Genomic DNA, 15372 nt, shown 5'->3' with positions numbered 1-15372 from the left:
TTTTACCCCCTCTACCTCCCTTCCTCCCCCTACATTCTGGTAACCACTAGTCTATAGTCCATGTTCATGAGTCTCTGTTTAAAAACTGGTCTTAATATTCAGCATAAAATGGGCTTGTGACTGCTATTAAATTTTGAAAGTTGAAAGGTCCTTATATAAATTTAATATTTTTAATTACTACCTCTATTCCTGGAAGTGGCTGCTTATACTTCTCTGTAAACAATGACAAAGTCAGTATAAAGGCAAGAGCATGACAGGCATAATTAAATTTGTACAGAAAATTCTGCCTGAGGGTTATACAATTCAAAAGTATACTAAAGATAGTTTACTTTCAGTGAAATTATAGTTTTGAATCACAAAAATTATTCCCTTTGCTTTAGAAAGCCACCAGACTGTAAAATCTATGGGGGGAAAAGTCCAGCATCTGGCTGTGCAAGCAAAACTTACAAACTTCTTAGGAAAAAATGCTGCTGTAAAATAAAAACCAATCAGCATGTTTGGTATCAAAAATATAGAGTTTTACAACTTCTCCAAATAAAAATTATACTAATCAATTTATTACATTTTTGTCTTTTAAAAGCCGTCTTAAAAATCAACACTAAAACATACACTTATTAGCAGATGTTAGATACATGACCAGAATTCAGCACCATCATGAATAAAATGTTAATTATATTAGCTTTATTAATTCGTTCATTCCACCCAATAAGATTAATTGCTTAACCCATAAATTTGATTGATTTTCTTCCTAATATGTTAACCAACAATAGCTGTGAAATTGTGAAGGTCAAAACTGTATTTACATGGGGAAAGTAAACTAATCTTATTCTCCATCTAGATTGTCAGCAATATGACCTAAATACAATCAATGAGTAAAAAGAATTCCAATTAAATGACTAAATTTCAGAGGTAAATATGAAAATAAATTAAGAACCATGGCTTATAACTGAAACTAAGTAAACACTAACAGGCTAAGCACATTAGACGATAAATCAAGATCTGGACTCCAGTTACTTATTAGCTATGAAAAATCCTAGGCAAACTCATTTAATTTTTCTGAGTTTTACTTTCCCATCTATCAAATGAGAATAAAAGTCTTTGTTTTATATACCTCACAGATAATGGAAATTATACCTTAGAAAGAACCTCCTGAGTAGAATGCTTTGAAAAAGGAAGTCAGGCAGGAATAAAGTGTTTTCTTTGTCGCAAAAGAAAAAAAAAAAAGATCTTCTTAAAAACAAGGTACCAAGTTGCTATCTTAAGATTTACCTCGAAAACAGTGATATTCGATTTCTTCTTTACCTAGTGAATCACTGAACAACCAAATAGAAGTTAAAATGAGGAAAATATGTATTTAGCTCAAATCTGTAATACATTACTATCAATTCACTATAAATTGTGTATCCAGAAACACTAACACATTTGTAAAACATGGCAAATTTTGATATAAACTCATGTATATCATAAGATTATTAAATCTGTACATTTAAAAATTTAAGTGTTTGTAAATAGAATTTAAATTTTTATTTAAAAAATAAATTTTTAATTTAAATTTTTATTTAAAAGTGTATAATTACAGCTTTAAAAAACACATAAAAGAGTGAGGCAAAAGCCAGAAATAAATTAGACCATAAAGTAAAACTTGCTCTTTGTTTAAAAATTTATATGCCAGGTACATAACATTTGTTATAAAATCTGTGTTTCATTACACGCTTCTGGAAATGAATTAAAAACATTTCTAAAATGTGGCAATTTTCCTTCTTCCTCAACAATACTTCACACATAAAACACATATGTCTTGATCTGTACTCTCTTACCATGTGCACATTGAAAACTAATATACTCGAGTCACTAAAAATGAGAATTCAGATTTAGAAAAAATAAGTATAGTTGACATACAATTTTATATTAGTTTCAGGTGTACAGCATAGTGATTCGACATTTCTATATCTTACGATGTGCTCACCACACTAAGTCTAGTAACAATCCGCTACCTTGCAAAGTTATCACATTATTATTTACTATATCTCTTCACCTTTTTCAACCATCAAACTAATAAGTTTCTGCACAGCAAAGGAAACCATCAATGAAACAGAAAGACAACCTATTAAATGGGAGAAGATATCTGCCTATGATACATCTGATAAGGGGTTAATATCTAAAATATTTAAAGAACTCATACGATTCAACAACAACAACAAAAAGCAACAATTCAATTAAAAAATGGGAAGAAGACTCAAATAGATATTTCTCCAAAGAGTAAATACAGATGGCCAACAGACATGTGAAGAGATGCTCAAGGTCGTTAATAATTAGAAAAATGCAAATTAAAACTACTATGAGATATCACCTCAGACCTGTCAGAATGACCATCATCAATAAACCAAAGAACAACAAGTGTTGGCGAGGATGCAGAGAAAAGGGAACCCACGTGCACTGTTGGTGGGATTGCAAATGGGTACAGCCGCTATGGAAAACAGTATGGAGGTTTCTTGAAAAATTAAAAATGGATCTACCTTTTGACCCAGCAATCGCACTTCTGGGTATTTATCCAAAGAATACTAAAACAATAATTCAAAAAGATCTATGCATCCCTATGGTTCATGGCAGCACAATTTACAATAGCCAAAATACGGAAGCAACCTAAACGCCCATCAACAGACGACTGGATAAAGAAGTTATGGTTCATATATACAATGAGGTATTACTCAGCCATTAAAAAAATGAAATCCTATCATTTGCAATGACATGGATGGACCTAGAGGGTATTATGCTGAGTGAAATAAGTCATAGAAAGATAAATACCATATGATTTCATTTATATGTGGAATCTAAGGAAGAAAAAGAACGAACTAATCAAAAACAGACTCACAAATATAGAGGACAATCTGATGACGGCCAGAGAGGAGGGAGGTGAGGGGCTGGAGGAAGGGGGTGAAGAGTTAAAGAAGGGTTAAATTAGAGTTGATAGATGGTCGTGGGGATAAGGCATGCAGTCAGCAGTAATGTAATGGCTACGTGGAGGCCAGAAGAGAGAAAGAGCAATTTAGGGAGTCGTTTTACAAACTATATAAATGTCTAACCAATGTACTGTATACTTGGAACTAATAATTAAATTAAAAAATTTTAAAAATTCCATGGTTCTTTCATTTTCTGGTCACCAGAATCTGTGTGTATACACCTGCTTGATATTTTCTATCATGACAGGAGGAGTTATCTTTACTGAAACGCTGGAAACAATATTCTCTGCACTTAATACAAAAGATTACCTTTTACTTCGTGTTTAAAGTATTAACACATAACAAGCATAAAATTAATACCGAGCCACAGAGCTTGTCAAAATGGCTTTTTAGGTTTCCTGAATGCACTCTGCAATTTTGCTTAGTTGAGGCATGAAAGCTATGTAGAATCCCATTCCTGCAAGATTTTTTTGTTTCTTCCTCTCAGTTAACAGAGAAGCCTTTTAATAATGCAAAATAACCTATACAAATGAAACTCTGCCTACTGGAGAGAAATTATCCCATGAATGAGAAAATGAATACACCTTAAGCCACCACCAAATGACGGTTGGTAACTGAGTATTTTGTAACACAATGGCTTTTCTCTTTCTTCATCTACATTTCCTCCAGTAGCAAACATGTGTAAATAACCTTTTGCCGGAGTCAGAGCATTACTGTTGTAAGAGGTATTTGCAAAGTTTCAAATCCTAGGAAGTCTTTGACTACTGAATCTCAATATTGCAATGTAGTACTGAATCTAGAGGAACCGGGGAACAGAAATGTAATAATTTATTGCAGTGAGTCTGATTTTAGAAGCTCAAACAATCTAAAAGTCAGAAAAATGTCTAACACCCAAACCTTGACTTTTTTGATATACAACAAATCAGATCACAGGACACTTTAAAAAAGAGAGATATAAAATTAAATAATGATAACTTTGTTCACTCTAAAAACACTGGAAATTAAAGAAACTAAATGAAAACAATTATAGCTACGAGGGCTGAGAAAAAAAGGCAAAATTGTAAAAACTGAACCAATAAGTAAATAATCGGTGGCATAAACGGACAATGAAAAAAAAAAACAGTTATAGGCTAGTAGTCATGGAGACAGATTTCAGTCACTAAGGACACAGGCTCCAAATACCCTGGCCTCTCATTATTAGGTTTCATTACCAGTGAGTCAAACGTTTGTCATAACACTGAGTAAGCCATAAAATAATGCTGTTAGAATTGAAAACTTCAAAGTAAACTCTCACTTACCTTCCCTGTTAGAACTGAGGGAAATTCGGTATCAAACTTGTTGCTCAAGCCAAACCTTAAAAACAAAGAACAAAATATATTCTACACGGCACTTTTAACTCTCTCCCAGTTTTTAAAAGAAGTTACAAAGCATTTTTCTTTTACTCTTGTGATTTTAAAAACATGTCCTAAAAATAATTTTATGACTGTTAATCTAAATTAACAGTAAAAGAAACTTAAAGAACAAATGTTAAAGTGAGATTCTAACTAGATCCACAACATGGATTAAAAATAATAAATTAGAGAAATACTGATATAGAGCTGGAATATAGTTTTTGACTGAAATGTTTCTTTTAAACCCCGTTTTAGTTGAGAACTGTTGGAATTGGCTGATGGGTAATATGTGAGAGTGGATTACACTATGCTTCCTCCTTTTGTGCATTTATGAAAATTTTCCAAATAAAAACTAATAAAACCTCTGGAATGATAGAATTCGACAACTTATGATCAATTACTATTCAGAAACTCAAAGGTTGATCCCTATGAATGGTACATATATAATATATATTATACATATATATATATATATATATATATTCAACCACTTTTGAGAAAGTAGATCCCAACCTTGAAAGCTCTGACTCTTCAAGTATGTTGATTTAAATCTGTACTAGGATGTCAAAATGAATTTTATAAGCCTTCGTTCACTTACTTGTGGATTTCAGAAGGCATATAACAAAGGTCAATTCCTATATGTTAGATTATATATCATACTTACTACAATTTCATGTTAGTGATTGATGGGTTATAAGCAAAAAGGAAAAGACACTAACATTTATTGAAAATGCCTTGTTGAAGTAGGCAGTAATAGCAGTAGTTACCAGTAACTATCAACTTTCCATGGGCCAGATACTGTACTAGGTAAGTACATCTAGACTTTATAACTCTGCAAAGAGAGGTATTGTCACCCTAGTTTTACAGACAAAAAAACTGACACTCAGAAAAATTTTTTTTTCAAAAAGTAATCACTTAAATGACTTGCCCAAAATTATATATCTAGTAAGGGGGAACCAAAACTTAAATGATGATCCTTAAGTTCTTTTTGTCCTATTTTATGCTTCTTGAGAACAGAAACTACTGTTTATTTACCTTATTATCTTCCAGTACTAGCATAATGGAATCTAGTAGATGTTTAATAAAAGCTTGTTAAATAATAACCTACTGTACTGTTTCAGTCAATTGATTTATGGCATTTTGGTCTTGGGATCACTTTAAAGACATGGTAAGAATCTAATGTCCTATTAAATCTCTATGTGGAACTATCATATTCTCCTTGTATTATTTATGCTAATAGCTTCTTACCAAGGACATAAACCAGTCTTAAACACAAAGACTCTCTATACTTAGCAGCTAGTAGCAAGGCACATATCTGTGCATAAAAATACTACACCTGTATGTTTAAAATGTATTTTAAAACAACAAATTCTATATTTTAAAATAGTTGAGAAAATTAATTAGCAATTATAAAAAGAACTTAACTTCATTAAAAAAATACTCCATTACTTCTCCAGGTGTCCATACATGCAATGACGGCATAAGAGTTTCATAATAACATTCTCATAATCACATTTCCTTTAAATCTATACATAGGCACAGGCGTATAGCCAAACTTAAAAACAAGAGAGTATACCCCTGTATATGAATTTTTATGGCAACTTTCATATGCTGTTTGAGAAACTGACATTCTTGTATATATTTGCAATTATGTACTAACTCAGCAATCAATAACATGACAAATATTTAATAGAGCGAGAAATGTATTTCATTTAAATCATATTTAGCTAAATAGTGACTTTATCACAAGCCAAAAAGATAGAATTTAATTCATTATTCCACAAAGAGTGAATTCTTATTGTGTAAGAAAGAAATACATACAGGTTTCACTTTAGAAAGTACACATAATACATTTTAAGGTAGAGCTCCAATTCTATATCTTGTCTAAGTGTCTTTTAGATGCTATGCCAATAACATGTTCCTCCTTCCATTAGACTGCTGACATTTTAACTTTTCCCAGCTGCCATTCTTTTACTAGATATCGAATATGTGGAGGATATAGACAGATACATCTCCCCAAATGTATGGAATATTCTTATTATTTTAAAAATTCTTAGCTTTCCGCTGTTTCCATTTCCTCCTTTTCTTAGCCTTTTGTAATTGGACTTTTGATGTTGTCATTTTACTGAAAATCAATCTCTTATTCAGTAAATTTATTCAGAACAACTTCATCCTATCCTTATTCATAAATTCTATGTCCTCTTCTCAGAACTTTCCCCCTTGACTTTGCAGCTTCTAACACTGTTGATCACACCGTTCCTAACACTCTTCTATTCTTTCACTTTCTCCTAAAAGTCTTGCGTTTTCCCCCAAATTTAGCTTTTAGTCATGTGCTTCTCTTTCTAAGGAAGGTGTAACAGTTCATGTATATTTAATAGCTTTGACAATTACTTCAATGCTGATGACCATCAAATTTATACCTCTAGTTTTATATTTTCCAACATGCTGAACATTTCCATTTGACTATCTTGCTACAAAATAATAATAGCGCAAGTCAAACATGTCTACAATTAAAATGTTATCTTTTATTGAAATTGGCTGCCCCTCTTAAATTGCTCATCTCTATCAATGGCATATTGACTCTCCTAACCTAGACTCTGGTATCGTTTTTTGCATGTTGCTTATATTCCGGCAGTCCCAAGTGCTGTTATTTGTTCCTTTGAAATCATTCTCATAAAGATTCTTTTCATCTGAGCGCCACTGCCATGTTGGCTCTTGTCTTTGCTCATGTGGTTCCTCTTGTTTCCCCTCCGCAGTTTAAATCTTATGCAGACTTCGAGGCTCAAGTCAAGTTCCAACCTCTGCTGTAATGCCTTGAATGGTCAAACCTTTATGGATTCCCCCTTACTCTGAACACTCACAGACACTTCTAATATGTACTATACAATTTAACAGTCACCAAATTCTTTTTATTCTTTGCTGTTCCACACCATTATCTTAGAGGTGATTTTCCTGTTAGCTTTGTAAAGCAAGGCCTGTACTTTGTTTTTCTGTATGCTTCACAGTGCTTATTAGCCCGCCGCTCAAGTCCTCAGGAAATACTTGCTATATTCACATTACTCATTTTTTACTCTAATATAAAAAGGGCTTCTCTTTTCCAAAGTATAAAAAGTAGAGTAGAAATGGTAAGGAAAGTATCATTTTACTTCTTAAAATACTCCTTTATGGCTTATATACATCTATTTCAAAATGTATAAAGACGGGCAAACTAGATCCAATATACTTTCATAATTTGGGCTAAAAGACTACTTAACTCAAATAACCTTACACACAACATTTCACTCAACATTAGAACAATGTTGAAATGACTGCTGCTGAATAAACACCTCAGCTCTGCTTCATAAACAAACCAGTAAGAATGATACGTCAACAGAGGTTAGACAAGCTCGTCTACCCATTACTGATCAGTGATAGACATTAGCGAGGATGTGGGGTTCTTCAGCATGAGACAAATGGGCGCTTGGGAAGTGCTCACGCTGTCATTTACTGGCTTCATTAAATATAGAGCCTATTATGTGTTTGAAGTGGAACCAGCTGGTAGTTTTCAATGATTGCATTTTATTTGTCAAGTGTCTTCAGTACCCCAAATTTTAATTTCTTGGACAAGTCTTTAGATTAAAGGAAATTGAGGCAAAGAAGGATAAGTCCTCTTAGTTGCTCTTCCCTCTTCTCTCCCTCCTTACACTCCTCACTGTTCTTAATTCTTTTGAAATTAGTTATACATCAGCTTTTGAAAACTCTGCAGAAATTAAAGTTCTCATATTGAGGTTGTTTAACAGATCGAAGCGTAGTAAAATTCTGCCAACAAGAAACATGATTCAACCAGAAAACTAGGCAGTTAAATAGTAACAGTGATTCTGAAGCATGTACATTGAACTTTAACTATACCAAGGAAAAGGAAAATCTATGCCATATAGTTAATAGAGATTTTCAAAAAAATATTGTTAAATCTCTTTTAATCTTTCATATGGAAACAATCATGTCTTGCCACACTGTAAAACAGCAAGTGTTACCATAGGTTCAGTATTCTCAGACCCTAAAATCTTATAAAATATTTACCTTATACAAACACAAATGAACAATTCATCACTGTAATTCCTCAAAGACAGGTAGTTACAGAAAAGACATTCCATTCACTGATTTGAGAAGTATTAAAATATGTAGTGCTCTATAAGATTTTGCAGAAATACACTGTTTGGCAATTTTGGCCATCTTTTTCAATTTTATGTGTAATAACTTCACTTATTTTAATTTTAATGAGAAATTTCATAAATGTTTGAGAATTAGTCACCTATCATCTTTACTAACTTCTGTACAGGTGTACTATCAAGGGTAAATATCTATATATATTAAGTAATACAAAGAGTGTTATAATGTTCACAAGAAATCTCATGAGATATAATTTTCTAATACACTGGATCCAAATATTTATCTTAAAAATATCAAGAAGAAAACTGATACTGTTATATCACTCAGATGAATAGTATTTCTGAAACACTTAATGCTTCCAAAAGACATTTAATCATTTCTGTTCCTGTGGGAATTCATTTACCCATACTTTTTTATTTTTGAAATTTGGAAAAAGATCCCCAAATATCCATTTATGATCATCATCTCAGAACTGGAATTACAATTAGCGTGGTTAAGTAATTCTATTTCTTAAGGAATTACAATTAACTGCATGTTAAAAAATTAATACCTTGTTAAAGTAACTAGAAAGCTAACAAGAAGATATAAGTAGATGGGTAATCTGACACATAAGGGTTTGCTTATCAAAGCTTTCAAGAGGTAAGGCTCTGCCATACCTCACATCCTCGGTACTGGTGATATTATTATATCCATATATATCTATGCTCGGAAACACAAGTATTCTCCATGATTCAACTAACTAGTATTTGCTGAGGGCCTATAATATAGTATGCACTGTGGTGGGCATACTGAGTATCATTAAAGTGAACCAACATTCGACTCACTTTTATTGTGTACTTCAGAGTAGGCACTGTACCAGGCACTGAGGATTCAGAGGGAAGCAGAAATTGTTCCTGCTACTGAGGTTTATAATTTAGTGGGAGCAGAGAAGACTTGCAAGAGTTGGTGACATATGGGAGCTGGGGTGAGGGCAGTGGGTAGAATACTAGATGAAGGCCCCATCTGGAGCAGAGGCAAAGAGATAAGAAACAGCATGTTATGAACAGGAAAATATAAGAAGTAAGGGGAAATGTCAGGCTGATAGATCAGTAGGGTCCAGTTTTATCTGTACAGAAAATTCTGTAATTTTCCCTTCACCTGCAGGATAGAGTTTAGATTCTATCCTGCAGGTGAAGGGAAAATTACAGAATACTCTTAAGTGGGAAAGTGTTATCTCAATCCAGCAGCAGGCTGGATGAATGTGAAGGTGACGAGGGTGAAGGCAAGACTACTAGTGAGTATGGTGAAAGGGGCCTGAATCAAGGAATTGGTGGTAGGAAGGAAAAGAAAAGTTTAGGTCATATATTGTTAATACCTGCCGATTGCTTAGCTATGAGAAGTGTGAGTAGGAAAGAGGAACCAAGGACGAATAATGGGATCAGTGGGCATACATTTAACTAAGATGAAGACTACAGAAAATAGGAGCAATTTTTGAGGGGTTGGGACGGGGGTGTGAGAGTATGTGTATGGGGGAGAATATGTTTTGAATATGTTGAATTTAAAATAACAGTGGGCCAGAAGGTGAGGAAGAGCAGAAAAGAGTCTGAGCAGAGTCTGGTACAGAGGTACATAGTTGAGAGACATCAGATAATTGAAACCATGAGAGTCAGGATGAGGCCATCTTCGGAGAGTAAGGAATAAGAGGAATAACAAGCTGAGAACAAAACCCTGGAGATCACTGGTATTCAAAGGGCAAGAGAGGAAAAGAATGAATGAGGCAGCTAAGGAATAGCTAGAAAAATATAAGGAGAACCAGGAGACTGAAGTGGCCAAAGAATTCCTAGGTTTGGCTGAAAAAAAAATATATTTTTTAAATCAGAATTTAAATATCTTTAGGTAAAGCAGACGTTCCAGTTCAACTAAGGTCTCATCATTACTCATGCTGCATCATTTTCTGTGACCTGTCTTGCCTCTGAAGGTTTGTGTGTTTGCGATCCCTAGAGTAGAAGCCTCTAGGAAATAGGGAGCCATATGCAGCCATAGGGACTAGAAATATAGGAAACAAAAGATGCCCACTAATTTAGCAACAAGACGGTCATGGGGGTCTTAATAAGCTCAGGTCATGGCGGCAGGATCCAGATTACAGAGGAGCGAAGAGGAGATAGATATAGTGAATGTAGCTACTCTTAAGAAATTTGGAGAAGGGAAGGAGACTAGACAGTAGCTAAAGGGCAATGTAGGTCTGGGAATGCTTTTGTTTTATTTTGTTTTTAAAGAATTAGACTCTATGTTTACAAGCTGGACAGTAGAGAGGCAGAGAGGAGTCATACTAGAGAGACAGGCTGCCTGATGGAGCAAGATCTGGGTGGAGGCTGGAAGAGAAGTGTATGGAAGGCACAAGTGGAGGGATGAGCTTTGGACAAGTAGAGAGACTTCTTGACCTCAGCGGTTAGAGGAAGAAAGCACAGGAATTCAGACCTAATTAAGATCCAATGCAGGTTTTTCAGCAGGAAAGTGACATGATTAAACTGTGTTTTAAGAAAATTAGTTTGGCACAAGCACGCAGGATGGATTAGAGTGGGGAGAGGTGGCAGACTGTGGCAATAATTCAAGCAGGAGATGATGGCAACCCAAACCAGAATGGTGCCAGTAGAAATGGAGAAAATGAAAAATCTAATAGACATCTCAAAAGATATGATGACATAATTCTGGGAGAGACTGGAATAAGACAATTCAAGGAGAACGAAGAGTTAAAATGACTCAAGGATTTGAAATCCTTGACCCCGGAAGATTAGGATAATGGTATCATGGTCAGAAACTGGGCAACTGAAATGCACAGCAATGTGGCGAGGGTAAGTGTTGGGTTTAAGATATACTGAGTCTGACGTGATAATTCTCAAATTTTAAACTGAAAAGAAACAAAATTTCCCATTGGCATAAATGACTGCATAGAGAATGTAGAAAAATTCGATGTGGGAAATAAGGAGAAATATTTCATTCAGATAGGGTAACTCTAATACTCCCATGCCAGAAAAAAAATCAAACAGAAGCTGATATTTTAGATTTATCAGATTTAGATTAACTGTTTCCTAAGGATGTTACTTTATGTGATATAAGGAAGGTTTTACTACCATAGAGAGACCGGAGTCTCGGGTCCAGTAAAACTTTCTCCTAAATGTTTAATCTTTTTAAAAATCTCAGAAATTTGTCATCAAATGTGCTTTCTAGGTGAAAGAATATGGACAATACAACTATTTTGTTTGTTGGGTTTTTTTTTTTTTAGGCGAGGCAACCCTTGGTTAACCTCACAGATTGCAAAGACCTTGTCAGCTTACAATCCCTTATTTTTTATTTTAATTTATTTTACTTGCAGCACCTGCCTCTAGGTGGTCTCCTCATCCAAGTACTAACTATAAATCTCACCCTGCTTAGCCTCCGAGATCAGACAGGATCGGGCTTGTTCAGGGTAGCATGGCTGTAGAACAATAAAACCAAATGATTGTCCAAACTATATAAATTTGTTAGTGGTTCAATTTTGGTTTGCTGCTTTTCAGGTTTTGACTTCAACTGATACCAAAAGTTGGTATCAGCAGCACTATTTCATACCCCTAATTCCAGAATTTTTAAGTTGAGAGGGACATTACACCTATCACAAGGGCCTGGGCTTGGCAATATCAGTGCTTTGCTTTTAATTGAAAATAGGTTGGTAAGTACTTCACCATGTTAGTGTGAAGAGTGGAATGGAACCATAAGTAAGTTTCACGGAACTTAAATTCTGTTTCCTTGATCCTTCTCTGGTCTCTGAATTTTAGGAAATAATGAGGGGGAGGAATGTTGGAATATAAAACATGGACTGGAATAAAAACATTTTTCTGTTAAGTCATGTAAAATAATCTGCACGAAAGTAACCTTTGGTGCCAGAATTATTGTTAGTTTGAGTATAAAATGTCTTCCTAGTGATGAAAGGAATGGAAGTAAAATGGAGTGGAAAGATGGCATCCGGTCATTGTAGGCTATGCACGAAATATTTGGACGAAGAAAAACTGTTAAAATTGCCTAACCAGAAAGTGGGTCTAAAAGCGTCTCCAAACACTTCCACAATTTCAAAAAATTTCCTAATACATTTTATGCGAAGATCACAAAAGCATATCAAAATTAAAATACTGAACATGTTAAAATTAAAAGGCAACATGGTGGAGAGGTGGTGCATAGTAAAATTTCAGACAATAGAAAGTCAATTGAAAGTCAAAGGGGCTAAGGAAGCCATTAGCAAAATTTGAGGCAGCATGAATTGATAGGGAAAAATAGCTCTATTTGGCAAGAGCAGTAAAAGATAGCAGAGTTAAGAGGAAGAACTTCCAAGTTTTAATAGCCAAGCACATAAAAATGAGAAAGTGCACCTCAGGACACAAAGAAACACTAACATTTTCTTACGCTTTGTAATTAGTATGGTGTAAGGTCTATCCCACTTTAATTTTCTCAAATATTATCGAAGATTTCATTTTGTAAAAAAGTCACTCGGCATCAATTTTCAAGAAATCATCTTTAGGTTCTGGGGAAGTGATTTCCATATAGATATATTTAACGTTTGCATATTTAATGTTAAGGCATAGAAAATCTCCTGGAGGTATCTTAAATAATCTCAGAGCTGAAAGGCTTTAGAAACCATTTACCTGAAATTCGTCATTTTAGAGACGGAGAAATGAAAGTAAAGAAATGGGAAGTCATCTGAGTAATGTCACAGGACCAGTAAGAAACAACAGTAGAAATAAGATTTAAGAGTCCTCGCTGTAAATTCATTGCCATTTGTACTTTTCCTAGCTGTCTTGATATTTAAGGAATGTCAGAGAGAGGGTGATTAAGACAGGACATGGAAAGGAGCATTGCATTCATTCATGTAGGAATTGGACAGAGAGAATGGAAAGATGAATATGTGGGTGGGTGAGTATTCTATGTTACTACTCACGAAATACATCATGTTTCTGTTTTGAAGAATCCAAGTATAGGTGTTGTCACATGTCAGAGCAGTCACCGTGTTCTACTAGACAGTAATCTTAGCAGCAAAGAATCCTCTGGTACATGCTGCAGATGAAAGACTATTCACTTGCTAGCACACACAGACAAGCAAGGAGACTCGCCGGTACTGCAATCCCCCTGGCTGCCAAAGCTTTCCCTTCACTCTCTACCTGGCGGTGGTGCATCAGATTTGCATCGTCACTTCCTTTACACCTGTCCCTCTCGCTTTTTTCTATTTGGATCAGGTGTTCTTTTGTAACTGTATTCTTCAGTCAGCCCTCCCCCACGCCACAGGCCCCACTCGATCACCTTCTCATTTCTCTGTTGCCAAATTTCAGCGTTTTAAAACCCCACGGCCCCCTCTGGCTTACACGGTGATGTGGCCGGCGCCTCGTACCAATACAGGGTCGGGGGCGCATCGCCGGAGATGCTCCTCGCTCACTACGCGAGGCGGGGGCGGCACATCCTCCTCGTCCTCTTCCTCGTCTTCATCTTCCTCGTCGTCCTCCGGCCCCGATACCGACGACGACGGCGACGACGACGACGTTGCCGCTTCTTCCTCCTCTTCCTCCTCCTCCGCCTCCTCCAGTTCCGAGATGGTGTCGAACTCCGCCATGTTGGGCAGCAGGATGCTCATCACGTGACCCTCTCAATCGCCGCCCTCACGTAGAACAGTTTGAACCTGCTGGGTGCTAGAAGAGGAGGGGTAGCGAAATGGAGAGAAAGAGGAGTATGGTAGGGCCAGCATTTGAGGAGATGCGCCTGCGTGTTGGGGCGCACGGGGTGCGGGTTTAGAGGCGCGGACACGAGTGAGAGGAGCAAAGCGGTGTACGCTTGCGCGGCTCGAAATGCAGCCAGGAGTTGCACTTGAACTCCATGGGTTTATCGAGGTGCGCTCTCTACCTGCTGATCTTAATACTGCTCTTTGGTCCTCTGCGACTTGTATCCGAGGGACTTAACTGCTGGTTTTACTTCCTATTCATTAACGCTGACTCTTGTTGCTCCCCCTCCCCGCCCCCCGCAGTGTAAGGAAAATATATGCTCTAAAAGTGAGGCTAAAACTCCCAAATATCTCAAGGTAGATAGCGATTTCTTAAGTTTGTTTAGCATTACTGTTTAAAATGCTTTAGCATCCCAGCTTGGCCACACACTGGAATGCCCTTTTATTAACATTTTACTGAAGACGAGAACTTTCTATTACTATCCCTATTCCTACCATGTATGACAGAGGATTGTCGTACCTAAGGAGACTATATACATTTCTCATTTAATACTTCACAACCCTACAAAACATGTGCTGTGATCACCTTATTTTACACATGGAAAACCTGCATGAACAGAAAATAACGAACCTGTCCAACATCATGAACTTGCTAAATACCGGTCCTCATTTTAAAGTTGCAAGTTTCCTCTCATTCCAGAATCCCAGTACTGTTAACCAAAGGGCGATACTGACTGAGTTGTTGGGGCGGCCTTTGTAGAGTGCTGCCTTTGGGGCTGTTTTTTGAAAGATAGTTGAATTTTGGAGGTTCGTTGAGGGGATCGTAGAGTTGAGTAGGGGGTATAGGGACTATTGGAACCTATAAACAGTTACATCATCTATTTTCTAGATACCGAATCACATTCTTACACATATTATATCTCAGTTAATCCTTAATTCTATGACATACACATCATAGCTATTTTGTATATGAGACAACAGAGTCTCAGGAACTTTAAATAATTTATTAACGTCTATTATGACCTTTTCTCCAAAAGTTTCCACTTCAAGAATTCTATCATGTCTTCTCCATACTCACTAAAATTCTGTCCAGATCATATATTTTGACTTTCCGATCCATGCCTCAAACTATTTCACACTTGGCAGCAGCACAAAA

At 35.9% G+C, this 15372-nt stretch overlaps 1 protein-coding gene across 1 annotated transcript in view; it reads right to left on the bottom strand.

Moving 5' to 3' along the window:
- The window catches only part of CHIC1 (cysteine rich hydrophobic domain 1), a 34217-nt gene extending 19861 nt beyond the window's left edge, over positions 1-14356 (bottom strand). Inside the window, exons 1-2 of the mRNA XM_039859982.1 lie at positions 13867-14356; positions 4259-4313 (exon numbers count right to left, since the gene is read on the bottom strand). Of these exons, the coding sequence (XP_039715916.1) occupies positions 4259-4313; positions 13867-14132 (321 nt within the window). The 5' untranslated portion in view covers positions 14133-14356. The remainder of the gene's footprint in view (positions 1-4258; positions 4314-13866) is intronic.
- Positions 14357-15372: the final 1016 nt, after the last annotated feature.

Source organism: Pteropus medius, unplaced genomic scaffold (assembly GCF_902729225.1).
Source record: "Pteropus medius unplaced genomic scaffold, Ma_sr-lr_union100, whole genome shotgun sequence".
NCBI classification, from domain to species: Eukaryota; Metazoa; Chordata; class Mammalia; order Chiroptera; family Pteropodidae; genus Pteropus; species Pteropus medius.
This window is presented reverse-complemented; position numbering and strand designations above follow the sequence as displayed.